The 27,838-nt window shown below is 41.2% G+C and overlaps 2 protein-coding genes across 2 annotated transcripts; one reads left to right on the plus strand and one right to left on the minus strand.

Annotated features, from left to right (window-relative positions):
- Positions 1 to 140: 140 nt before the first annotated feature.
- Positions 141 to 15,361, minus strand: tbc1d25 (TBC1 domain family, member 25). Its single transcript, XM_008413001.2, has 7 exons — positions 14,348 to 15,361; positions 11,982 to 12,091; positions 11,714 to 11,868; positions 11,466 to 11,593; positions 9,818 to 10,006; positions 8,694 to 8,969; positions 141 to 6,517 (listed from the first exon to the last, which is right to left on the minus strand). Exons 1-7 carry the CDS (start codon positions 14,390 to 14,392, stop codon positions 4,880 to 4,882), a joined length of 2,541 nt encoding a protein of 846 aa, XP_008411223.1. The 5' UTR covers positions 14,393 to 15,361; the 3' UTR covers positions 141 to 4,879.
- A 254-nt stretch (positions 15,362 to 15,615) lies between these two features.
- On the plus strand, positions 15,616 to 27,259 carry ccdc22 (CCC complex scaffolding subunit CCDC22). Its single transcript, XM_008413003.2, has 16 exons — positions 15,616 to 15,957; positions 16,038 to 16,215; positions 16,938 to 17,070; positions 18,144 to 18,250; positions 19,246 to 19,324; positions 19,977 to 20,146; positions 20,405 to 20,620; positions 20,693 to 20,863; positions 22,710 to 22,829; positions 22,906 to 23,022; positions 23,096 to 23,197; positions 24,833 to 24,940; positions 25,112 to 25,207; positions 25,365 to 25,424; positions 25,520 to 25,594; positions 26,651 to 27,259. Exons 1-16 carry the CDS (start codon positions 15,908 to 15,910, stop codon positions 26,762 to 26,764), a joined length of 1,896 nt encoding a protein of 631 aa, XP_008411225.1. The 5' UTR covers positions 15,616 to 15,907; the 3' UTR covers positions 26,765 to 27,259.
- The last annotated feature ends 579 nt before the right edge of the window (positions 27,260 to 27,838 follow it).

The following is a 27,838-nucleotide window of genomic DNA, read 5'->3' on the forward strand; positions in this document are numbered from 1 at the left end:
TTTGCTTTACAGAAAGCAAAAGGGAACTCTGCAGGGTTGGCAAAAATGTAATGTAGAACTTTTAACTAAATTTGGATTTTGTCAAAAGTTTTTGTGAATTTTAGATATTCAGAAAAAGACTACACAACAAAACCGACTAGTAAGATGCATGATTGTTTATTTGTGTCCAATATACAATAAACAACATTAATATGTGTTTAAAAGATGAACTTGTGTGAAGTGACATCAGTTGAGTTTGAACCAACAGCATCTCATCACCAGCTCAACAAAGTCCATCTGCTCACTGTACATCTCTGCAGACATTGGCTGCTCTCCACATTATGAAAAGAAACAATCAAATGGGGAAATCTGAAGAAATGTAAGATTTTGCTCTTGAGCTCCATAAATCAATCTGCACCACAAAGAGAAGCTGCAGACAAACTTCCGAGTGTTACATAAGACAATAAAGCTGTTAATGCTGAATTGTTAGCTGCATTCTTGAGTCTCTGTTTGGTAGAGAAATCATACATCAACAATTCCTGCTGTTCTATTTCATCATCACTGTCACCAGTCTTAAAAAACATTTTAAAACAGAAAATTAGACGTGCCACAACAAATATTTATTGGTTTTTTGTTTTGTTTTTTTGCCTGGTGGTACACTTTAATGGTGACTGAATGGTTCAGGAGTTAAATAGAAGAAAAAGCTCCAGCAGGTGAACCTGCACCGCTTAGACTGCCAATCCTTGCTGCAATGTGATCTGTCAAACTCATTTAAGGCATGTCACCATGTATACATCATTAAAAAAGGAAAAACTAACAAAAGATCATCTAAAAGAAAAAGAAGACATGCGCTGTCTGTGCTCATTACAATCATGAGAGAAAAACAAATAGTTCAGATCAAACATTGGAATCACAACATGATGCAGTTCCTGGTTTAATCCTGATCATATTGAAATAATTCTGCAAAAGCTGATCTATTATTATTAGATTAGGGGGAATTTTCTCTGCCTTTATCCTTAGTCAACATTGTTTGCTTTAGTTGATTCACCTCTGATTTTATTTAATTTAGTGGATCAGGGATAAATGAGGCGATGATCTTTTAGAATAATTCTTTTTGGAACATCTTGTTTCAAAAACCAAAACAAAACAAGCTCATTTGTTATATTTGGAAGAAATTCAAGATCTCTTTTGGGAGATTCGTTTTCAACCAAAGCAGGTGGAAAGTCCTTTTTAGCTCAAAAGCTAGAATCTTTATTCAAAGATGTATCTTAGAGATACCTTTAAAGAAATAATCCAGGCAACATAAAACACTTAGTAAACATAGACTGAAATCAAGACATGCTCTCATTAACTAAATCATGCAAAAAGTAGGAACCAAAATCTTGAAAAGGCTGGTGCAAAGTTGGATCACAGTCAAGCAAGACAGTACCAAGGTTCCAGAAATTTGTTCATGTTTTTCCTTAAAACAACTCATCTAAAGGTTAGAAACGGACATTTAAAAGTTGCTGAGTAAGCAACTTTTCAATAGAACACCGAGTGGTTCTATTGAAAATCTGAAGTTATCCCATCAATGTAGAGTCAAATTACCAATAAAACTTTAAAGAGATTCCAAAAATCACCGTGTCCTTAACTATATTTCACTTTGTTATTTAGTTTCACCCAAAGTGTTGTAAACTATAAAGAGCACAGAAAGAATAAGTCAAAGTTAGTGATTTAGAGGCACTTGTGCTCCAGGCTGTTCTGCTGTTGTGGTTATTTTACTGTTGGCTAAAAAACACAGCGTAACATCCATCATTCAAACTGGGATCCCCTTACAATAAAAGGCTTTGCATCATTAGTTGAAATTTACCATTAATTGTATATTCATTAATGCGTGTCAATACAAACAATGTCTTGTGCGGTCTGCCCAGCTCTTAGCATAAGATCCTGCAAGTTTTATGTCATGCAGCATGAGGTTAACTCCGTCATTGAAATAACCCAAAATCTCTCAGGTTCACATATGCTAAAACTTTTGATTTGATTTTTTACAGGTTCTCCCATATCTTCATGTTGATTCTAAATCAGAAGCACCAGGTCCTTTTAAGAACAACTGACCTCTAATCACAACAAAGCAAAAATATCAGGCTGTGCAGAGCAAGATGAAAGGCTTCAAAAATAACACACTGATGCTTTTGTCTCATCAGTATACTATACTATACTATATAAGTATAGATTTAAATAGAAATCTAGAAACACTGTAAGGTACAACATGAGTACTCTGAACCATATACTGTATGCTAAAGATGGACGCAGTCTCAGCCAAATCAGGGTTTCTATGTTGGTGTGGCTCTGACATCCGTTGGGAACAGCCTGGAAGAATCCTTCAGGGCCCTCGCAAGTTATAAAGACGCTGATGAGCACTAAAAAGTTGGCACCAAAGACAAGCCAAGTATCAATACTACCCAAAGAAGGAGAGCAACAATGCCGGGATCCATATTCTCAACAAATCCTGAGACTAAAAGAGGCTTTTAAAGATGTCACCGCAGGAACATTTCTTAGAATTTCTCGAATTTCAAGATTTTTCTTAGAACATTCCTTCTGTACAATAAAAGTTAGGGGACATTTGGTCCAGACTTGTTACTAATTGGTGGCAGTAATACTCCATGAAATTATTTACCAATCTCCATTAAATAGTAGAAGCCAAATAATCAATCAAAGTCTATTGGCCAAGTCCCAGCGTCACCCATAGCAACAGGGTCAACCACACCTCATCACTAAGAGAAGAATGTCAACCCCTACCTCAGCAGCTGAATGAATCACTCTTACGGTATTATGCATTTCCAGGCACATAGTGGCATTTTATAGCAGTCAAATACCTACGTTACCTTCAGTTGTTATGAAGGTAACATGACTTGAAAGAAACTCAACGCCTTAAAACTGGACTTCTGTCTCTTTAAGAAGCTCCTGCTCTTTCCGAAACTCCGCCTTGAGCACATCATCACAAACGGTGTTATTCATTATGCCGCTTTCAACCATTCTTAGGAGCGCTGAACTGAGAGGCGGTCCATATAATGACCTCAACAGACGCTGTGCAGTTCAACCAAGTGTTTTACTGCTGCCGCCTGTCTGGAGGAGCTGAGCGGGTCAGGCACGAGGAAGGGCAGCGTTATGAGGCAGAAGCTCGGCTGGAGACTGCAGCTCCAAGGAGGAGCTTTGTGGGGAAAAGGTGGCGCTTTGTATGAGCAAAGCGCCACGAATGGTTGCCATGGGAATGTAAGGATTTCTCAAACAACAATCAAAGCAACACTATAGACATGTTTTTGATGAGGGAGTAACATTATAGCATGATGAAAAGCTTTAAAAAGTTGATTTTACTGCCACTCTTTTAAGCCAGCAGTCCTTGGCAGGAATTTCTAGCTTAAGGTAAAAGCTCTCTGAGAGGAATCTGTGAGAATATGGACCCTGGGTTATGAAATGACTGGTAGACAACATTAAATTGGTTTATGTCATTTACTCCTGTAGCATGCCTCTACCTAAAGGAGTAAACTGACTGACTCTAGGACGACCAGCTGGAAGGCTGGTTGTCCTTGGAGCATGGATCCAATTTGACCAACGTCCAAACCACAGCACCACTGATGACCCCATAGGTGGCAGAGTCTCATTGAGAAAAAGCATTTAACAATATATAGTCACTAAATGTTTTTCCACTACTTATTTCAGTAAACTATTAAAAGAGCCCAGTTTTAAAGCACATGTTAAAATAACCAAAATAAAAGAACGACCAGTTTTCCATGTCTATGAGAGCAACAAAAATATTTATCAAACAACAATCAAAGCAACTGTTGCAGTATCAATGTATTCCATATTGCAATCACAAAACACTGCTTGGATGCAATATTCGATAGGAAATATTTAAAATACCATGCATGCAAATTCAACAATCCATTAGCACGGTTAAGCCTCAAATTACTAATACCCCTGAGATCCAGATTTTATTTGATTTCATTTAGCCAAGAGAGGTTTTGATAGGAAACGAGACAGACATCTCTAAAAAGTTAAGAAAACACAGGAAAAGATATACCAAAGGTATGAATAATTTTGTGTTCAGCTGAATATTTGACCTGCTGGGTGAATTTTTACAGCTACTGATGTCAACACTTGATGGATCCTAAAGCTCACAAAGAGCAATTAGAAAATCACCAAGAAATAAGACAGACTCAAGAAAATTGAGTCAGTCTTAATAGACATTAATTTATCGTATATCAAATTACATGTGTTCCTGATATCCTGCCTCCCCCATAATGTAGAAATAGAATTAAAATAACACAAAGCAATGGTTGACATCACAGTGGCTACGTCCATTTTTTGCATACAGCCTATGAGTTCGACCCAATGCAGAGTGCTATCAAAACCAACAATACAGCAGCTTGGATACGTATCAAAAAAAGACAGAAGATATAAGGCATGAAAGTTTTTTTTAAAGAGGAATAGACAAACGTTTTGTGTTTAATGAAGCCAGATTGAGGATATTCTCTGGTGACTTTGTTCAGGGTTCCAGGTGAGACACTCCTGAGATGACTGCAACCGAACTTGTAAGCAAAGCTACAAAGAAGAGGCTGAATGAAGAGAGCAGATCATCAGTTACAGAACGCAGAAGGACTGAATGAGTATTTCATGTTTCAACAGCATGTGAGAAAACAGCCGCCAACGAAGCCGTCTGAGCCCATATTTCAGACAAATAGAGAGAAAGATGAAACATTATGATGCAGACGGATATAGGGAATACATGTAATCAGGCATACATAGCATGGGGAGATTGGTAACAGACCAATTCAGCAGGAGGGAAGGGGCTATTTGAAAAAGATCTCCAACAGGTTACCAAGAGTCAACTGAGAAATCCATTTAAAATCCAGTGAGGGAATCAGGACACCGAGGAAAGGGAGACTTGAGCTGAAGGGRAGGGAATGGTGGTGGCCAGGTTGTAAGTCGAGTTGGGTGATGATGGAGGTGAGGCTAGCGGGCTATAGATGGGCCTGGTGGAGATGGTTGAAGAGGGGGACTGCGGGGCAGCTGTTGTCGGAGAATCTGAGCTGACCTCATCCCCTTCTTCCGAGTCCCAGACTTCGCTCTGTAAATAGTCTGCAAACAAGGCCTTGGCTCTCTGCAGCACCCTGCTGAGGTTGTGGCGTCGCACCAGGCGATCAAAGTGCATGGCGATCTCATTGTAGTCCATGTTGTTCTTCATGATGTGGTCCCGGTGCTCCAACAAGATGGACAGGCACAAGAACAGCATGAAGGGGTTCCCTTTGCCGAACTCGTGAGGAGGCGGCAAAGAGCAGGGCTTGATGCTGGTGCTTTCAGGTTTTAAAGAGCTTGGTGTGTTCGCTTTGGTGCTGGGGGATTTGTTGCCAGGCGAGGGGAGGTTGTTCGCAGAGGAGCCTCCGCCAAACGACAAAATGGGCGAGGAGAGAACAGATCTATTCTGAGTGGGAGGAGAGGCGGCTGATGTTTTAGAAGTACCGGTTGGAGAGCTAATACCTTGTGCTGAAGAGGTTGATACTTTAGAGCCAGTTCTTGATGAGGTCTCACTTAAATTCGCTGCAGATGAAGCTGTGGACACCAGAGGAAAGTCCAGAGAAACTCCTGGCCAGCTGGAGTTTGTAGGTGAAGATGTGGGAGAGACGGATGAGCCAGTTTTCCAGACTGGAAGTCCTCCAGTGAAGTGAGTGTGCGAAGTTATTGGAGACAAACCGTAGTCAGAGTTTCTAATGAGAGGGGTTCTTTCTCCGGGGTCGTCCTCGCTGTCAACTGTTGACTGCCGCCTTGGGTTGTTTGCTTCCGAAGTCGCAGAACCCTGCGGCTGCTCCTGATCCTCCATATCAAAGCTGCCTTGGCTTCGAGCTGTGTAGTATTTAAACTCCCCAAAACTGAGTTGTCTCTGAAAGAAATGACCCTGCAAATTTGACTTCTTTGACATTTCTTCAGAATGACCATCTTCAACGCCTTCCATTTCTACACCAGAGCCTACAGTTTGATCGGCCTTCCCTCCAGTGATGGGATTCCTCCTCATATTCGTTTCCTCTCTGGATGGTCTCAGCATATGTCGTCTACGCTGCTTCTCTTTTTGTACCTCCTCATCTTTAAGGCAGTTAACAGCCTCGTCTTTGCACGACGTCGTTTCGTCTCCCTCTAGCAGTGGCCCCACAAGTTCCACCTCGGTTTCTGGAGGATCTGGGGGCAGGGAGCTCCAAGTTACCTCCAGCATCCTCAAAGCGTCATCAAATGCAAACTCTCGCTTGAGCTCCAGGAGGAGCCACCGATAACAAAAAAAGAGGTCGTCGGCTCCCCGGGACACCAGATAGACGTAGAACTCAGGATCAGAGTACTGCAGAAGCAGCTTCAGGTGCTGGAACTTAATGGACATGAGCTGCCCGTCTGGCCGAAAGTTCCCCTCTAAGCGTTTCATAATGCCACAAAAACAAATGAAGGTGTGTGCTTCGTTGTCCATTACTGCAAGTATAGGTGAGGCTATGTCGCTCATGCCTTGGCAGTAGGAGATCTGAAAAACAGCGTCAGCAGAAAGTTAGAAACTTCTTTAGTCAAATATGCTTAGAATATGTGCTTTAAACAGTGATGAGCACACTCCCACTAATCTGCTAACAGCGTGACAAATTATTTGTTTGCTTTTTTTTTTGCTAACTTTAAAAACTTTTAGCATACTTAGTTTCCCCAAAATTAATTTTTACAGATAAATTTAAAAAGCGTCAACCTACTTTGCTGTTTTGTAAACTTTTATTTGAATAAAGTTTGAGATCTGTGTAAAAGTTTTGGTTACCAACTTTTAAGAATTCTTCAAGTATTCATGCTCTTATTTTGAAGTGGTGAAGATAGTTTGTGCAGTAGTTTCATTTCCTTTCCTCTCCTCCTCAATCCTGATGTGGTGAAACAAATTACTCTGTGCCAAGAATGCATTGCTGTAGTTCTACACTAAACAGTTTAAAATTTATTTTAAGTTTTATTTAATTTCCCTTTGGGGTCAATAAAGTATTGGTGAATTGAAATTTAATCTACTTATGTCCTGTGGTCAATTAGGCAAAATCAACAAAAGAGTTGGAAATACTCAACAACTACAAAACCGAAACCAAAGTGTTAGGTCTTTGGAACAGACCTAACACTCAAAGCGTACAGCAAGGTGAGCTCAGGGTGAAGGTAAGCCGGTACGCAGTCATTCAGAACTGCTGTACTTTGAGTCAAATTTAAAGGTTTTTTTTGGCTCAAGTGGCCTTTATTTGAAAGAGCTATGACAGGAAAGTAGCTTAATGAGAGAGAGGGAAGAAATGCAGCAAAGGTCACCAGGCCAGGAATCAAACCTGCAACAGCAGCATTGAGGATTAAGGCCTCTTATGTTGGCTGTGCTTAACCAATGTGCCACCACAGCACCCACATTGTTTATCAGTGTTTATACATGCTAGCAGAGGTGGAAAGACTATAAAAATAATGTAGGCTACTCAAGTAAAACGACAGCGTTTCTTTTTTATCAAAATTTGAACTTAGTACCTCATTAAAATTTTACTTTAGTGACTTTATGATGCGTAAAACAAAGTTCAACTCGTTACAAAGGTAATGAGAACATGTTGGCGTCACGCCATTATTTAAATGAGGACATTTATAAATAAACAAGCAACACAAAATATGTGTATTTTTAATGGGACATTAATTTCCAATATCTTGTGTCAGCTGCCGTTTGTTACTTGTAATAGTTTTAAATAAAATCCACACTGGCTGAGAGGAAGGGGAGATTGGATTCTGTTTGGGTTTAGATTGTTTTAGTTAGATTGTTCAAGCTAACTGTAAATATGGTAATGGTTTATTTTTAATTAGTTAAGTGTTTGTGTCTATTTTTATATAGACGTGTAAATGTTGACTCCACCCCTCAATTAGAAATGGTACAGGATGATTGAAAAGCTGGGTGGTTTGGAACAGAGAGTGACTTTCTTTCTCTTGTTGATGGTTCAGGAAAGTGTGAATAATGTCCTTCTGCTGGGAAGCAGAAAACCATGTAAGCCATGTTTTTGAAAAATTTATATATAAAAAAAGAATCAGGGCTTGTTTCCCGTCTGATTTTTCTTTTCGGTGTGCATTGTCTTGCTTTTTTTTGTATTATAAACCTGGTAATTTTATTTGAAAGGTTTTATAAAGGTTTGCTGATGTATTTGTATTAAAGTAAAAGCTTTCTTAGTCTACCTGATGTCAAAAAAAGCCAATTCCTCTGGAGCCAGAGCTGTACACAACTCTACATTACAATGTTACCAGTTGACCACGGATTCATTCAAGCTCTGAGTAAAGTTAATGGACCAAAGAATAAGCGATGAGCAGTCGGCACACAGCTTCAGCTCTTATAGCCTGAAATCTGAGTGTAGTGAATGGCTGGCAGAGTTCAGTATACAGAAACTTAGACATCCAGAAGACTGCAATTCAGGGAAACAATTGAACATTTCAGATTGAGGAGAGTTGACACACAACTGACACAAACACTTTGCACAGTATACATTCAGCACCTAAAGCGACATACAAAAAGGTAAGAGCACCATACAGTGTCCTTCCCTTTAGTAGTGTTGCATTTATTTGAACCTTCTTTGAGGGATGGGGTATTTTTTTCATCTATTTTCAGAAGATTGCTGCACCCTTTCAGCCACAAACTGTAAAAACTCATAGCACTGAGCATGTCTCCACACCTGAGGATGTGTGATGGCAAATGTGGTGAGCAGGTCTGTGAGGGCAGTCAGGTGCGGACTGTCTTCTGAGCCTGCGTAATACGGATGAGCCCGGTCTGTCCTCAGCACGTCCTTGAGGACATTCCCACGGATAAACTCCAGGTCCTCGTGGCTGGCCCTGGCCGTCCACTCCCTCTTCAGTTGCTCGTACTCCCTCGTCTTCTTCTTCATGTAGTCCATTCTCTCCTGACCGCTCAGTCCATCGGGGTACACATTAAGGAGGTACCGCCAAACCACCTAACAATGAAATATTCAGAAATTATGTATGTATGGTATATGTGTGCATGCCTTTTTAAAGACAAACAATTTAGTCAAAAACTCATAAGCATGAGCAACTAAGACCTGACCTGTACAGTAAAGAATGACTAACTCATGAGCTGGTTTTGAACAATTTTTTCATCCCAAAACTTTGTGTTTTCAATTTTATGTGTACAGCTGGTGTAAAATCATGGTCACAATCTCTATATTTAGTGCACTTACTTTACCACTAGACTATGCGGCGCCACAATGTGTAAATCAATTCTGCAAAGACTGGTCCAGAATTCCTCCACAATAGACCAACATACATAATTAGTTCAGAAGTAGTATTTCATGACCACATTATGGCCGACACAATCACGAGGAATCCTGTCGACTGACATCGGTGATGTCATCCTCAATGAAGTTAAGCCACAAATGGTCATTACTAATGAAGCTGGTGGCTTAAAGAGTGTAATGAAAGTCAAATAGAGATCTGACCAAGTGTTGAGTTTATATATTGTACAGTAAATTATATACATTTTCAGTTGGCCCACACTTCTGAACTACATATTGATCTGATGTTACAATCAAATTTATGCTTCCAGTCAAGTAGCTGGAAGCCATAAACATCCAAAGTAGTAGAATTAACGCTCATTCTGTATAATGTATCTATAGTAACAGAACAACAGAGCTACCGTAGGTTAACTGCAAAGAAAGAAAGGGTTAATAGCAAGAAAAACGCATAAAAGGCAACTTAAATTTATGACTGTTAGTAAAGGGTGTGGGGAAAGGTAATTTTATTTATATAGCACATTTTCAGCAACAAGGCAATACAAAGTGGAAACCTTTCGCAGCGACGGCTCCACGCCACCGTGGTAGATCCGCAGTCGGAGTTCTTCGGGCCGAGTCAGCTGGCCCTGTCCGTTAAGGTAGCTGTGAAACTCTGAATCACTAAGTGGAGGTTTGAAAGGCTTGATCTCCTCTCCATAAGACCAGGTGAAGGCCTGCTGGACTCGGGACAGGGTCCGTCCCACCTGAACACAACCGAGGAAACAAACACTTGGATTCAACAAAGAACTGTTCTAACTTGATCACTTCTTGAAAATAAAGTCAGTGTTTTTGGATTGGATTAGATCCCAGTGATCCTAGGAGCAATGCTGACAGGGGCTTTATGGCTCTTGTAGGACCACCCGAGGCAGACAGGTGCTAGGTGAGGAGCCAGACAAAGTGCAGCCCAAAGACCCCTTATGATGCACACAATCGTTGAAGACAGTGTTCCCTCTCCTGGACGGGGCCCCACTCTGGAGTCAGGCCTGGAGGTGGGGCACGTTGGCGAGTGCCTGGTGGCTGGGTTTCAACCCATGGAGCCCGGCTGGGCACAGCCCTAAGAGGAAATGTGGGTCCCCCCTTCCATGGACTCATCACCTGTAGGAGGGGCCAAAGGGGTCGAATGCAGTGTGGGATGGGTGGTGGGCCAAGGGCGAGGACCTTGGTGAACGTATACTCAGCGACAGAAGCTGGCTCTTGGGACGTGGAATGTCACCTCTCTGGTGGGGAAGGAGTCTGAGTTAGCGTGCGAGGTTGAGAGGTTCTGACTAGAAATAGTTGGTCTCACCTCAATGCATGAGTTTGATTCTGGAACCAGTCTCCTCGAGAGGGATTGGACATTCTTCCACTCTGGAGTTGCCCATGGTGAGATGCACCAGGCAGGAGTAGGCATACTTGTTGCCCCCCATCTTGGTGTCTGCACACCACCTCTTCCACCCCAGCGAATGAGAGGGTAGCCTCCCTCCTCCTATGAGTGGAGGGACAAGTTCTGACTGTTGTTTGTGCTTAGATGCCAAACAACAGTTCAGATTACCCACCCTTCTTGGAGTCCTTGGAGGGGGTACTGGAGAGTGCCCCTCCTGGGGACTCCCTTGTTCTGCTGGGGGATTTCAACGCTCACATGGGCAATGACAGTGAGAGCTGGAGGGGCGTGGTTGGGAGGGACGGCCCCCCTGAACTGAACCTGAGTGGTTCTGTGTTCTGTTGTCGGACTTCTGTGCCCGTCGTGGATTGTCCATAACAAACACAGGGCAGCTGTGGCTGCTATCCAGTAGTTTACCACCATTGGTGTGTGAGTGTGCGCATGAATGGGTAAATGACTGTAGTGACTTGGTAAGGTTCTATGGAAGTCTAAAGCTATTTACCATTTTCTAGTCAATCATCTCAGCATTTTTGGCCGATACTCATTTTTTTGTCTGAAAAGTCAGTAAATTAGCAACAGAGATGTGACAGTTGATTTTACTCAGCCTCACGCAGACATGACTTGGTGGATGGGTCAGTATGTCAGCCTTGCCCTCACTCATAGGCATGGTTGATTTTGATACCTTTTGCGGTCTGAAAATCAGATCATTAATCAACCAAAATTAAGGAAATTGAGGCAGATTTGTCAGTGCACCCTAGAAAATACTGAATACAAAAAAAAAATCTGAAAGAAGATGAACGTACCTGGGACAGCAGAGACTGAGTGAAGGGAAGCGCTGCAGAAGCCAAAGACCTGGTCCTTTCTCCAAGCAGCAGCTCTGAACCAATCACATCTTTTGGGCTTATGATGTCCCAGTCTTCCATTACTGGACCTGAAGCCCGGCAAAAAACAGATGAGACTCACTACACTTATTTTACGCCGAGTAAATATTACAGTACGGCTCACTGTCTTTATGGCATGGTTTCCTTTAAAACTGAACTGCTGTTCTTACTGTCCTCAGAAGGCTTCACATCCATCTTGAGCTGCAGGAACGGCTTGGCTGCACTCATAAATGCAACGTCCAGATCCCAGTCAGACAGCAGAGACAGGTACATCTCCACGCTGCTTCGATCTCGAGACAGGTAGCTTACACTGAAATTCCGCTTCCTAGTTGGTTTGTTTGGTTTTTTTCCCCCAATCAGATAACGAAAAAAAAATTATTTAGTGGAACTCGTTCAAATAAACTCGAGACTAGATCTACTCAACCTGACGCTTCTTACCCGTTGAGGTCGAAGGCTCTGATGAGGATATGCTGCAGGACCTCCAGTGACGTTATCTGAGGATCAACAGCAAAGGAGCGAGACTCCACAGGAAGTGCTCCATCGCATTTCTAGAAGAAATCCCAACACAATTTCTAAAGTGTCAATTCAACAAAGGTTTGTTTGTCCTACATATGCAAAAAACATGGCAATAAATGTTAATCAATATGGTATAAAACATCATTTGATCTGAAAGGAGGTGATTTTATTACCACTCAACTGGCAAGTATTCACCAGCTTCATTACCGTGCCAATCACTCAGGTGAAACATGTTTTTATGCACAGATAGAATTTATTTTTTAGGTTATTTTAGTAGTAGATCATTAAAATGTTTTAGTAATCAGTTATTCTGACTAGGGGTGCACCGATTGGCCAATCGCAGATTACCAGTCTGTAAAAAGCATGACCTGCCGATTCCAATTTTTGCCAATACCCCAATACCAATTTTTTTCGTCTGAAATATTGCTAAATGTAGCAAAATAGTCACTGTGTTTGCAATAGTTGGGTGACTATTGTTAACTGCAAACATGCAGAATGACCTGCTGGGCCGGTCTGTCAGTCAAACCTCTCTCATGGGAGAGCAGAAGAGGACAGAGTTTGATTTTTAGACCTTTGCTGATGTAGATAAGACCAGAAGAGAAGATTGGCTTCACATGCAAGTATTGGTCGGTCACCAGTCTCCAAAAATTAAGGAAACTATTAACCATTAACTTTAGTTTTTTATTACTATTTTTTAATCTCTCTTTCTTACTGTTTATTCAATGTTACATGACTCTGTGTTTTTGTTTTTAAGTATGTAAAATGCCCTGCTGCTGAAATGTGATATACAAATAAAATTTGATTGATTGATTGATTGATTGATTAATTGAAATCCGTGCTGATAAATCGGCTGGCCGATTAACCAGTGCACCCCTAATTTTGGTGATTAATCTGATAAAAATCATGACTAAAAACCTCATTAGAGTTGTTTTAGAACCATAATAAATGGAACATTGGCCAACATTTTTTATGTGTACTGATGATTTTTATGATGGCACTTAACATGTAATGTATGTTATTGGTTTCTTAATTGTTGACTGTATGTTGTTGTTTTTTTAAAATTAATTTTAATTTTTGTGCTTTTATGATGTGAAGCACTTTGAATTGCCTTGTTGCTGAAATGTGCTATGCAAATAAAATAATTAAATAACGTGGCACATTCTGTAAATTACTCATTTAACCACTTAAACCTTTTTCATGCAATATTAGAAATACATAAAAAGATGCAAATAAATAATTACATTATTTTTTTAAATAAACATTTTATTGCCTGAATGCAATAACAGTCAACCATTTGCCACAAATGGTTRACTGTAGCAAATGTTGTGCGTATTTAGCTACAAAYGCATAGCAAAGTACACATTTGCAGCTAAAAACTACTTCTATGCCACATTAGTTACTTTATGAAGCATCTATTTATTTCCAGTTTTGCTACCAATTTTGATCAGTCATCCATAGAACAGTGGTATGCTACACCATCTATTGCCTAGTAACATTTATATCCCATGGCAGTTGCTAAAATCTTATTGGTCTATAAAAATKACATCCAAAATCCAATGGCCATCTGTACCACAGACCTTCAGMAATACTGGGGAGCTATTGGTCAAAGCCATTTTGAAAAGGACACAGGAAGTTTGACAGCTTGTAAATAAATAAAGAAAAATTAAGAGGGTTGAAAGAGGACCTCACCCCTAACTTATTTATGACTCTGAATAAATCTTATAAAATATCCTCATTGTTTTGCAGAAGTGCCTCTTATGGGGTTCGAGCTCCGGGTTTTAACAATTTCACCTTGATTTCTGCAGCCAGTTTTAAAGCAGCATCACTACAACAAGCAGCTTCTCCTCTCCGGGTGGTTGGCGGAGAAATCACGTCACACGGTTAACTGTGCGCGCGCACGCACGCGGTTTCTGACCGAAGAGGTGACGTCAGTCCCCAGGTTCAGTGTTTGGCTAAGAGAGTTGTTTATTGATCCCTGATAAACAGCGTTAAAGCTTCAGCTGTGACCTGTCGACATAATCTATAAAAGCAGCTAATAAGAGGAAAGAGGCAGGAGCTTTGTGGACCTTATGCCTGACAATCCGCGACAGTAAACAAAGCCGGCGAGAAACAGACAGCACAGACATAGACAGTGTTTRGTTCTGAGCTCATTTTCTCAGCCCCGCRGAAACTACCGTGTCCAGGATAACCTGCTGTGGGGTCAGCTGCTCTGACAAAGACGTAAACACAACGAGAACGGGGTTAACGGCGCCGCTAGCCGCCAGCAACCACCGCCGTTCGCAGCCTACCTTGACTTTWACTCGAACCACTCCCCTCTCCTCCTCGCCTGCCATCTTAAGGATTCCGTTTCGGAACAGTAAGGCCCCTCTCAGGATGCTGTCCCTGATACACGGACTCGGTCACCGAGACATGATGGTGATGCTAATTCCAACCGAGCTCCTATGGTCCGTCAGTTCCTTCTGCTTCGATTTTTTACGGGAAGTTTTCGTTTGCAACACCGCCATCTGCTGGTTAAGGTGGTTATGTCATCGATTTCTTTCTTTATCTTCTCTTCCATTTTTCTTTCTTTCTTTATCTTTCCTTCTTTCATGCTTTCTTTTAACTTTTTCTTTTCACCCTTAAGAACAACCAGTACCAGAACCCCCAGAACCCCCAACTTTTCTTCTCTCTATACTCGGATGACAGGACCTCAGTGACCCATGTGAAGGTCCTGAAGTTTGCAGATGGCACCACTGTTATTGGTCTGACCTTGGACAGGGATGAGTCTGTATGTAGAGAGGTGGATCTGCTGGTTTACTGGACTAACAGAAAATCCCCCCCAGCCCACTCCTCACCATCTTCAACACAGTGTGACATAGACACTGTTCAGAAGAAGGCTTGGTGATTTGGTTCATCAACAGCACAGAACCGGTCCAGAGTGGAACAATCAGGTCTGCAGAAAGGATCATCAGGGTTGACCTTCTCTCCATTCAGTTCTTGTACAGGTCAAGGGTCAGGAAAAGGGCAGCTGACATCTCCTTAGACCCCACACCCTGGACACAAACTTTTAGAAATTTTACCTTTTGGTCGGTGCTACAGAGACAGAATGTCTCTTTAATGAACACGGTGAACCTCTTACAGCCTCATTGGTAAGGCTGTAATGTTATGTTATGTTAAGTTACATAACATTGTAGGTTATGTATTAACCTACATAAACATATTCGGAACAACTGTCACAACCTGCCTTGTTTCTGCATCTAATACAAAAATAGTTGTATATACTGTTTCTTTTATAATTAATTTTATTTAATCTAAAGTTTTTATATTTATATTTAATGCCTGGACATTAAAMAGAACTGAAATTCCTTGTTTGTGAACACAATCTTAGCCAATAAAGCCGATTCTGATTCCATCAGCTGTCAACGAACACAGCATCAGGTCACAAGATTCTCTGCAGTGGTGCATGCTGGGATATGTATTTCAACATTGTACACGTCTCCTTGATTCCCAGCTGTTACAGACTCATTGAAAACTCYGCTTCCCAGAAAGCCCTTCTGTTCCTGTCGACGATCACTTCCACTCTGAACAAAAACTCCCAGCTCTGAGCTCTGTTAGAGCCGGTTGCATCGGCTTGGACGTGATTGTGGAAGGATTTTGGACTGATTTAGAATATTTTGTTTACGTACAGTCCTTTAGCTAAGCTGATAGGGAAAATGGAAGTGAGGAATGCCGTAGTTGGTAAATAGGAGCTAGTGTGCTGCTAACAGTCGATGGAAGCTAACCCATGTTAATAAAGCATCTGTCTGTAGTCGGGCTGTTTCTCTAGATTCCTGCTACTCGGTTGGAATATTTCCTGAGAAAGCTTAGTGATGGAGGAAGTTGATAAAATCCTGATTCACACTCTCAGACAAGTCGGAACGTAAGTGTCTTCATCGTGTTTCTGCAGGTTAGAGTTGTTGACAGCTCTCAGGCGGGTTCTGAATGGTTTGTGTCCCACAGGGAGGTGGGTGAGGACGTCGACAGGGTGAACCAGTTCACCAGTGAGTTGATCGTGGAGGCGGTGGTCAGATGCATCCGGGTGATCGATCCGGCCCTGGGGGAAGGGCTGCCCACCTCCCTGCCTCCGGGCATGTCTGCCCGCTTCAGGGTGGGCATGAGCCTGGCCCAGGCCTGCCAGGTAAGACCCCCTGATCCGTCCACACATCATATCTTCTGACTAGGGTTCCCCAGCAAGTTGTTTCTAGAGGGACACGTGGATAAATCACACTTTGTGACGGATGAGTGTCATTACATGCTAACAGATCAAGATTTGGCCAGCAGAGACAATATAATATTTCACAGTAAAAAAAACAACAACAACAAAAAAACCTCCTTCCAGCTGCACAGCAGGTTCTAATGTAGTTGCTAATATGGTATTTTTGATGTTGATTACATGGTGTCTTCTGGTTGGTCTCCTCTTAATTGATGCTGGTGTGGTGATGTTGCAGGAAAAGGACTCTGCATGCTACAGGCTTTGGTTGTACAACAAAGTTTTATTACAGTACTGCAGAATATGTCAGCATGCAGGAAATCTTGGCCCAATCATAGTGAAATCAATACCCCGTTTATAGGGTTCTGGCCAGCAGAGTATCTCCTCAAAGTTAACATTATCATTATTGCCTGTCTTCCTGATATGGGCATGTCCAGGTCACGGTGTCTGTATGTCTGCTAATGCATCTGGAGTCCATAAATGAAACTTGTTTTTTGAACTCAAAGTCTCTTTTTCTCAACCGGTCCTCTTGCACAGAATACAAATAATACAAGATATATTACAAAGTTCACTAACATTCTCACATCTTGCATATTTTCTTCTTATTGTACAGTACACTATGCTGACACTTTTACCCGTGTTGTTTCCAGGACGTTGGCTATAAAGGAGAGATTGGGTACCAGACTTTTCTATACAGTAACGAGCCAGAGATTCGCTCGCTACTCATGTACCTGGTGGAGAAAATGCCCAGGGAGAGCTCTGAGGCCTCGGACCAGCCCACAGGTACAGCTAAATGGCTAACGATAAAAAAAAGAACAAAAAACAAAGCTGTCATCCACAAGAAGTCTAATATTACAAAAGTACAGGCCGTGTAGCTCTGCTGTTCTCCTGGCGTGTTAAAGCAAAAGGAACAAAAATGGAAGCTGTGAAATGTGTGAATAATTTTGTACCTTTTTATTTGAGAAAAAAATATGACAAGTATCGACTGTCACTTAGTTACAGTGTGTCATTGCACTTCACTGTTGACATAGTTTACTAAAATACAGACCACGCTTCATAATGAGTAACTGAGAATGGTTTGTTTGAATATTAATGTTCTGTACAAAAAGGATTCACAGACTGTGTGGAATATTTTGCTCGCGCTCCCATGGAAACAGTAATGTGCAGAAAATTTCTCGTAAGCTTCATAACGTTGAACTGGCGCATTACGTCAGTCAAGACCAATTAAAAATTTCAACAGAGTCCACTGCTATTTTTTAGATTGAATTTTTTTTTCCAGTTTCAAACTTCTGGCCTTGTTTGGCTTGGGGGCGGGGCTTCAGAGGACCGGAGAGTTGAATCAGCCACATTCTGTCTTAAAATACTGCTCAGATTTGTCAATGTCACATTTTCGTCCAGTGAGAACATCCTCATCGATCTGTTTGTGTGATTGATTTTTGAAAAATAACTTGCTTTACTGCATATGTAAACACACGACACAACAAATCCCTTGAATCTGAACTGTAATTTTGGACCTTGTTTTCTGTTTTTATTTTTAGTTTTTTAACAATTATATGAGACCAACGTGGCTCCACAGTTTTGAACCAGAATGGCAAAAGAATGTCACCCAGAATAGAAAACATTACATTTAAGTTTTTAAGCGTGTTAGAAAATCTATTCTAATAAAATTTTAGTTCTTCTTAATATCCAATTATTTCCGATTATAAAATGAATGAGAGAATTTAAAGTCATAGTTTTTTGACAGGAAGTAAAAAAGAGACAAGTACTACTAGCTTAAAATCTCCTCTTTGTTTACCTGCCTTTACAAAGGCATATATTCATAACTCTATCACAGCGGTTCTTCTCTCTTCCTGCAGGTAAATCGGCTGTCCTCCATAGAGCCATTGCTGCTGCAATCAAAGGCCAGCTGGCTGTTTCCTGGGTGCCTCTAAACTGCAGGTTGCCATTACACTGTGAAACTCAGGTATGTCAACATGTGAGAGCAGCAGCTGATAATGCATCTGCTGCACACAGCTCGACTGATTTACCCAGCACAGGCCATTTCTTCACACTTCCTTTTAAACAGTTTGACATTCTCATTTTTCAAGTGGTCTTGATTAATAACCAATACCGCTGTGTTAACAAATGACCAATACCAATATTACTGCCGATATATTGTGCATTCCAAGTTGTGCGTGGTCTTCAGTCTGGTGACTTTATTCTTACTTAGCCTTTTATTTCCTTGGATTTTGTGAGCCCTTTTGTGTTCATTGCATACATTTTTGTAAATGTATGCTCTCACGTGCAGATCGGCCAATCTGTACATGAGAATCTGATCTTATTTACCTCTGAAATTCTACAAACATAGCCACTGTCCCCGTCTGCTTGTCATGAGAGAGATGCTGACTGACAGAGCCGCCCACCAGGTCACATCTGTAACTCAGCTACTTCGTTGATAAATTTAGTGAGTTTTCTGACGAGATTCATTATCGGTCAAAATCGGAATCAGTGCATTTTTTTTTTCTGCATTAAATGTTCCACTTATAGGCTTGTCATCTTTTTTTTTCTTTCAGTTTCTCCATTTTATATGTTGTCTTTGCACATAGTCTGAATGAAACAAAGTTTTTGAATTTTGTATGTAAATTTACTGAGCATTGTAACTTTGTTGAAATAATTTTTTTAAGTGTTTAAAATGTAAAAGGCTGATCTGATACAGTGCAAAAAGCTTCAGAGGTCCGCATATTTTCAGGCAGTTCGGTTTTTTGTGTTTGTTAAACCAAAATGATAAACCGGATAACGTGCCGGGTTGACCCGTTATCCGATTTCTCATTTTAGCTTAATAAACAAAAAAATGAGTCTATTTTTGTTTTTTCATTTTTCATTTCAATCGAAAAAATGAACTGCCTGAAAATACACTGACCTTCAGACCTGGATGAAAACATTTCCATCTTTGCTGAAACCTGTTTTCTTGTGTTTTAGAATAAAGCCGCATCGCACAGCTTCCACGTCCGTCCACTCAGCTCCCCTCACTGCACTAACGGCCAGAAGTTTCTCAAAGGTATGTCCTCTGCTGCCGACACTGATTCAGAACAGAGTCTATGTTCAGTTAGCAAAATGCTAAATAATCCTTTCAGTTCTCTTACTATGTGTTCAGTATGAAGCACAAAAACAATTCTCTACACGGTGTAGCTTTGGGCTGCGACGTAATTCATATGGGTTTGAGTTGTACTGAATGACGCAGGTTTTACCACCTCACCTTAAACTCATCATGGTTTCTTCTTCAGTTTCAACCAGATTATTTAAAAATCATTTATCCCTTTTCACATCCCTTTTGATTTGGCTTGCATGTCTCTTAAATGTTTCAGATCATTTAAAAATAATCTGTCAAAGTCACTCGTGTAAATCCCAAAACTACTTTTGATATGATTTGTGAAAAATTGATTGTCCATTAACCTGATCACTGTTTGTGTCACTCTTGGCATCAAGTATTTAACATTACTTTTCAGATCTGCTCTGTTTAAGGTGATGCTACTGAAGTTCTCTTGGATTTTAGTCTGGACTTTGTCTAGGCCATAGAGCATTTGTTTAATTCAATATAAATCTCGCTGTCAAATTTGACATCTTATTTAGGATAAAGCATTAGCTTAATAACAATGTTAGTCTTTTTCCTAGCTGAATGAAATGAGAATGCATGTGCGCTGCATTTACAGAGGTGAAGGACTACCAGAGAGACTTCCTCCTTCCCGTCACCGCTCAGTTTCCCAGTCAGACCTCTATGATGTCGTCCATCTTGGAGCAACACACGGCGGACTTGAGCAGTGCTCAGGAGTGGGATACCGAGTGGAAGAGTCAGGGCCTGCTGTCCCGCCTCACGCCACAGGTAAGGGCCGCCCCGTATCAGGAAATCCCTCCATGTCCACATGTTTGAGAAAAAGTGTTGTAATATCAAACGATCAGCTGAAGAATGACGCCTATCTCAGGCAGGTCTTCTTTCAAACCTTTGAGGGAAACGATAAGAAATGTCAGACGTTAAATTTTGCAGATGAAAAATGTTCGAAAGTCACTCTATGAAATGATAATAACACACGTGTGTGATGTGTAATTCGCTGCTGACAGTGTTTTCCCGCGTGTTGAACAGGAGTACCGCTCCAGGAAGCTGACCCGTCTGCGTAAACGCATCGAAGAGCAGCTGCGCTCTGCTGCCGCGCCGTCTCCCGAAAGTGTCTTCAGCGTTCCCCGCTCCACCTCTGAGCTGTCTGACCTCTTGCACACCTTCAGAGGCTCCACCCCTTCTGACTTCATCCTTACCAAGGGCAGTCATTTCACACACACTCAGAAGTTTACCTTCACACAGGTGAGCGTCTCTGGTCGAGTAGATGGAGCTCTGAAGAACGGGCTCAGTGCTAACTGTGCGTCGCTCCTGCAGGAGGCTGCGGCGGTAACGAGCCCAGTCCACATGGGGCGGCAGTCGGAGGGCGATGCTCAGCTCCGCCAGCAGGAGGAGCTAGCTGCCCTGCAGCAGCAGTTTCAGCAACTCTCCAGTGACGTCGACTTGATGGTGGCAGACATGAAGCACATGAGTGTCACTAACGCTCAGGTATTTCTCACAGCAGTGTTGTAGCGACCCCTGTACAACATGTAGCTCCAAGGCGTTGATGTACTTCGGTTTTTCCCTGGGAGATCATGTCCCCTGTGGTCATTCTGTTGCTGCCACGATGCCCCCCATCCCATGGTGGATGTGTCAGTGTAGACGACGTCTCTCCAAGACGGCAGTGAGCCCAGTGGAGCTCACTGCCTCTTCATCATAAACACTGCATCTCGCCACTGAGCCAGTGATGCAAGGCATTTTCCCGTGTTGCTGCCCTACATGAGATGGATCCAGTCTCAGGCTATTGAGCCACATCTGCAGTGACCGCAGAGACAATACACCATGTTGCAAATTGTTATGCAAGTGATATTTTTCTCATCTTTTAACTGGCCATTTTGTGAAAGATTTAGCATCTAACGTCAGAAAATGGCACAGATCAAGATTTTTTTCTTCACTCTGATTGGTTGCTTTTAGGCCTACTGATTTTAAATAGCATTTTTTTAGATACAAGGATCCTGGATAATAGATAGGGGGGCGCTGGCTCAAAAAAGGCTGAGAAACACCAGACTCACCAGTGTCACCGTGGGTCATGTGACCATGTTGGAATAAGATACTCGACCTGTGCATGCAAGAATAATCATTCAGTACTTTAAGCCCCCTCTAGCGGTCAGTAGAGGAAATAGATCAAGAGCTTTAGGCCTAACACTTCTGGGTGAACCCAAGCAGTTTTCAGGATGATCACCGATCTTTAAAAATCTGATGCCAGTTTTGGCCAATAGAGATTTTTTTTTTCTCTGAAAAGTTGTTAAATATATAGAAACAAAGCCACCAATTTGGCAACAGTGGGGTGACTATTGGTGATCACACTCACGTCACTCAAACTCTCTCACAAGGGGACAGAGGCTGATTTTCAGACTTTCACCAAAGTAGATAAGATTGGTAAATACGACTGGTTTCTGATGTGAGGATCAGCTGATCTCCCAAAGTTAAGGAAATCAGGGCACATTTCTTGCCCAACCTGTGGTAACACTTTATTTGAAGGGGTGTGAATAAGACTGTCATGACACTGCCATAAACATGACATAACACATGTCATGAACATCAATCAGTAAGTCTTCATGAATATTTATGACTGTTGTCATAAAGTGTCATTCAGTAAATCATGACACTTTTAATACAAAGTTGACATTATTCAAAATGTCTTTGTTATGACAACTTGACATTAACCAAGAAATCATTACTGTTTAACTTTACCTTTAATAACATAAAGTTACCTAATTTTTAAAGCGCAATCAGTAATACTTTTAAAACTTTTAGATCTCTCTTCTCAAAGGCCGGAGCCTTTGAGAAGAGAGAACTTAAATTCTCTCGTTTGCAGAGAACTTAAGTTCTCTCGTTCTCTCGCAAACGAGAGAACATAAGTTCTTACTTAAGTTCTTACTTAAGTTCTCTCGTTTGCAGAGAACTTAAATTGTTAATAAATCTTTAACAATTTTTTAACACAAGTTACACATTCACACCTTCAGAGGCGTGAAGGTGGGAATGTGTAACAATTGTTGCACGTGAAAACAATGTAACAATTGTTACACATAAACGGTGTGCAACAATTGTAACAACAATTGTAACAGTTGTTACACATTGTTTTCATGTGTAACAATTCACATGAAAAAAACATGTGAATTGTTACAGCATGTGTCTTTTTTACACAAAGAATGGAGTACATTCATCCGTCTTCAGTTTTTGTACCATTTTATTTCATGTGTGGATTAGTTTGTGTCCGGGATAACTGCTGTAAACTTCATATCCTTAAAAATATTAGAAACATATTGACTGAAAAAAGTTGTTTTGCTGCTAGGTATTTGATGAACTGAAGCAGAGGGAGATGGAAAATACTAAAAATGAGGAGAAGATGCAGGTAAAGAAGAAAACTATTGATCTGTTGCCAGACGCAGACAGCAACCTTCAGAAGCTTCAGGTAAGAAAGGATCTGTGAAAACTCTTAGCCTCAGAGAAGCTCTTTCTCACTCCCCTGTTTCTGCTCGGCCCTGCAGTCCCAGGTGGAGGCCAGCGCCAACCGGGTGGTAAATCTGGCATCTCAGTGGGAAAAACATCGYGCTCCACTTATTGAAGAACATCGCAGGCTAAAAGAAATCTGCAGCACCAAAGACGTGAGTGGTGSAATAAATGCAACGTGTGTTCAGCCAGTTCTGGTGGTGCTGACGTTGCCTCTGTTTTCCACAGCTCGAGTCTTCCACAAAGCTTTCAGAGATCAAGTCTCTGCATGAAAAAATCCGTGCGGCCACAGTGGAGGCGAAGAAGAAAGAAGAGTCATACAAGCAGCTGGTGTGTCTGCTAATTCTGCCTCATTAGTGGCTTCCTTGTTATGATTGTGTGATGTACGCATTCCTGCTTGTGAGACTATGGAAGAGTTGCAGCTAGGGATATCTAGCAATATTAAAATTTGGGCCAATAACCATTTTATATTATATACAGTTATGCGCTGCATCACCATCTCCATTACTAGACCAAACAAATATCTCATAAGCAACCTCCTCCAGAAACAAAGAGCAACACGATGGGAATAAACACCAGTTATTAGTATCAGACCAGCTTTTTAAAATCCGACCAATATGCTAAAAACTGACTAATATCTGCCGATACCGATATTGGTTCCAATATATCATGCATCCCTAGTTGCAGCTGTACCACAGTGCAGTATGTCTCTTGACCTATTCCAGATGTTGGGTTTCTTCTCACTTTAGTCAAATATAGCATTTTTGTAACAAAGCATTCTCTTCCCCTAATAGAGGAGGATCTGCATCACTCAGTTGCTCAAAAAAATAAGAAGCAGATTTTCATTTTGTATTTTAGAAAAGTAAGAAGCCCTTTTTTGTTTTCACAAAGTGGTGTTTGAACTTATTAATCATTTTTAACTAGTCCAGTTTTCCAGTAGGACCTCATCTGAGGTGCTCCATAACCTACATTGAATATCTGGTTCTGTGTTCTTAGAAGTTATAAAGGTTTGTCTGATCAAAAACTATGAAACCTGATGTTAGAATAATCCACAGTTATTTTTCCCAAACAAAATACTGCTAACAAATCATCTTTTGTGCTGTCCAGATGCCTTTTGGTCCTGGTCCTTGTGCACAGCTGATCTACAAACAACATTTTCAAAAATAGGTGCAAACTGCACTGATGACAGAAGATATTGTTTGTCAAATGATAGAAATGCACGAGAAATATCCTACAGGATTACGTAATAATTCCAGCGAGCCGCCGCTTTGACTTGTTGCTCTGCAAAAGCGCATCTATGCAGCCCAGAAAAGATGCTGAAGATCATATTTGTCTGCTGCATTTTTCACAAACTGTACAGGTAGAAGAGGTCCGTGTTGGAAAAATGAATACAKTGCGATCAGCTGACAACAACGCTGTTAAACCAAAAGAAAAAAATATTACAGTTGTACTTGAACATTGTTACTCAATGAGGCTTAACATTGACGGCCACTAGAGACCAGAAGACCATCACAGAACTGGAGGGATACTGAGGATAAAACTAATACAGAGAATCATCCCTGTGTGTGAGAGTTTCCCCCCACTGACATGCCTGACTTTGGTTTGCAATGTTTGGATCAAGGAAGTAACATCCTTTATTCAAATTTGTCACAAAAAGCTACATTTTAATTAGATTTTGTTGTACAGCTTACAAATGACGTACAATGACGATAAATCAAATCTAAAACCTGAAGCAATCTTTCAGACCTTTAGTGGTGTGAAGTAGCTTAGACCAGCTGTAAGCAGTGGACATATTGTTGATGTGGAGCTTTAAGTCAAATGCGACATGTGGCACTGTTGGCCCGACTGATGCTGGAACAACCCCTTAGAAGTTCATTTATTCATGTGTTGTTTTTATGTTTGACCAGATTGGTTTAACTCTGGGTGTGTTTGAGTCAGCCTTGTCCGTCTTCTCTACCTCTGAAGGTGACTGAATTGGAAAGCCTTCCCCAGGACGAGTCTCGATCAGCGTACACTCAGAGAATTCTGGAGATTGTTGGCAACATCAAAAAACAGAAGGAGGAAATTACTAAGGTAAGATTTGAAGAGGTTGCTGTGCAGCACAAGCTAATTCACAGATCTCTAGGATTCGTGGAGTTGGTCTCATTATGTTGAGGAGAAATAATTTGTTTCTAACCGGTAGAGTGGACTCTGTTGTGCCTCCGTTGCTTTTTCTCTCACCAACTTCTCGTGGGATCTCCTCAGATCCTGTCAGACACCAAGGAGCTGCAGAAGGAGATCAACAACCTCACCGGGAAACTGGACCGGACGTTTGCTGTGACTGACGAGCTGGTTTTTAAGGTAGCATGCTCGTCTCTAACTTCTCATAGACAATTTGCAAAAATCTTCAATCACACCATCTTTTTTTTTTTCATGCAGCTGCTTCCAGGAATGGATAACATATCTCTTTTTTTGTTTCATTTAAGAATAAATCCCTTTGCTGTTGTTTGCTGTTTAGGATGCCAAGAAAGACGAGTCTGTCCGCAAATCCTACAAGTACCTGGCTGCCTTACATGAGGTGTGTCACTGCGTCMGAGACGCTGATCTTTCCGTCGTCTGTGCTGGTTCATGTCAGGAAATGGTCTCCTGTTGTGYMTCTGTCATTCACTGCAGAACTGTAACCAGCTGATCCAAACCATTGAGGACACGGGAACAATTCTGAGAGAGATTCGAGATCTGGAGGAACAAGTAGGCTTCAGCAGACTTGGCTCATGTTCTTTCTTTTTTTTTGTGTGTGCTGAAGCAGTCAACTGCATCTGCCTTCGCTTTCTTTCTCCCTTACTCAAATGATCTTCTGCTAAAGTTCATTAAATATTTTGAAATATAGTAAAGTCCTTAAACAAAGTCTGAGTAAAATGTGTTCACCAATGGACCCCTGGTCATTTTGGGTGATACCGACACCGCCATGCGGAGCCAATCTTATCCATCAGTTTAGTATATTTCTACAAACCAGCCTCTGCCGTCCTCGCTGTGCTGTGAGAGACGGCTGACTGACAGACCCACCCACCAGGCCACATCTGCAGTATAGATGCACCAATTCAATTTCACTATCTGTATCGGCCCCCATATTGAAAATAGTTCTAGATCGGGTATCAGTATGCCCAATCCAGATAAAATTTAGAACGACTAATTTCACTTTCTCAACCGTTTGAAAAAAGTTTTTTTGCAGTTTATTTGTACATGTTTGACCAAGGTAGTCAACCTATTATTTTTTTCAGTTTCTTTATTATTTGTTTTACTCTGTTATACTCGTAATTCACTGAACAAAGTTTTTGTGAAGCTATTGGTGTTTGTACATGTGCTGTACTGGTCCAGAGTTATCAAATAAATGTGTAACTCAGTGCACTTAATTCTTTGTTTAAAAGAAACAAATGTTTTAAGTTGATTTAGCTTTAGTTTTTCTGTAATTAATCGGTATCATCAGACATTAAACCTCACGTGTGTGTATTGGTTATTGGAAGTGAAAAAAGTGGATTGATACATCCACTTTTAAGTCACCAATTTAGGGACTTTATTATTATATTAAATGCCTTTTCAAACCCCTCTAGCTACTTTTTTTAAAGCGTCAAATAACGAATCTGCCAAAGTTTTTTGTGTTTTTTGAGACTGACATTATTTTTGCTGTATATCCAAATTCAAGCATACAAAACCTCAAGYGGCAGCTTTTGCCATGTGACTGTTRTCGGATGAATAGAAATCCTTTTYRCTGTGACTGATGTGTTGTTGTCTCACCTTTATCTACAGATTGAGACAGAAAACTGTAACAAAACCGTGACCAACCTGGAGAGGATCATGGACGACTACAAAGCAATCCGACAGGAGAACTCTGCGCTCGCCGCCAAAGTCAGAGAGGGCTGAGAGGAGACGCTGCTCCATCGATGCCAACGGCCGATGGCTAAAAGCAGTCTGAGCAGCACAGGAGCAGCTCTTCAAGTAGATGCTGCAGAGACTAAGGCTCACTAACATGGAGACCAGCTGGTTTTTGTACCGTTAAGTCATGCTAATGCACATCGTGAATGAATGGAGAGATGGATTTTGTCTTGTTCGTCTCAAACKGAATCTRCAGAGGAGCTCTGATGGTCCATCCACTGGTTTGTTTTGTGAAATGGGACTCTGGACAGCATACGGTGGCTTCATGGTCTGTTTGCAGAGGCTCTTCTTTAGTGTCAAATTGTTTGATACATGAATTGATGTTTGATTTTCAGACGTTACGTGTTCTTTGTTGATCACCTTTGAGCATAAAATGTTGAACAAATGGAATTTGAATGTAGTTAAATGGAAATGTTTTCTAGATTTATCGGCAGAGTATTGTATACATAGTACCAGCTTAAATAAAGATGCCTTACAGATCCATCGACTTGCTTTTTTCTTTTTTTTGATGCAGTGACAGTTATTGGAAATTTACGTTTAAACCCCAAAGTTATTCATGCTTGTGGCAGATTTTGATTCGGTATATTTCTGTGCCTTCAATTGATAACAAATGTCGTCTCAAGGTTCCGTATGAGATAAGTCCAAATCTTTGAAAGATTCTTTAACCTTCTGAATTGACGATTAATAAGAGAGAAACGAGGAAGGAGCTTAAGAAACGTTAGCATAAAAACCTCTTCTGCCAAGGTTCTGCCCTCTAGGTCAGACAGACTTCAGAGGAACCCCTGATTTGGTGTGCAAGGCTGCTGGAGGAAGGAAGACAATAGTGGGACATTACATTGTCTACCAAACCTTCTGGGAGCCTCTCAGTTGATCTGCAAATACCAGAAGGTGGCCATAAACAAAACAAAACAATCCATCTCACTTCCTGGCTCCATGAGTTTCCAGACTTGGGCTACAAGGGAAATGTCATCGACTCCAGATTAGTAAAACAATTCCTCTGCCATGTCCCGTCCATGCATCTGCTCGACTGTAATCCTTTACCCATCTTCACACCCAAAACCG

This window comes from Poecilia reticulata, linkage group LG7 (assembly GCF_000633615.1).
Source record: "Poecilia reticulata strain Guanapo linkage group LG7, Guppy_female_1.0+MT, whole genome shotgun sequence".
NCBI lineage: Eukaryota > Metazoa > Chordata > Actinopteri > Cyprinodontiformes > Poeciliidae > Poecilia > Poecilia reticulata.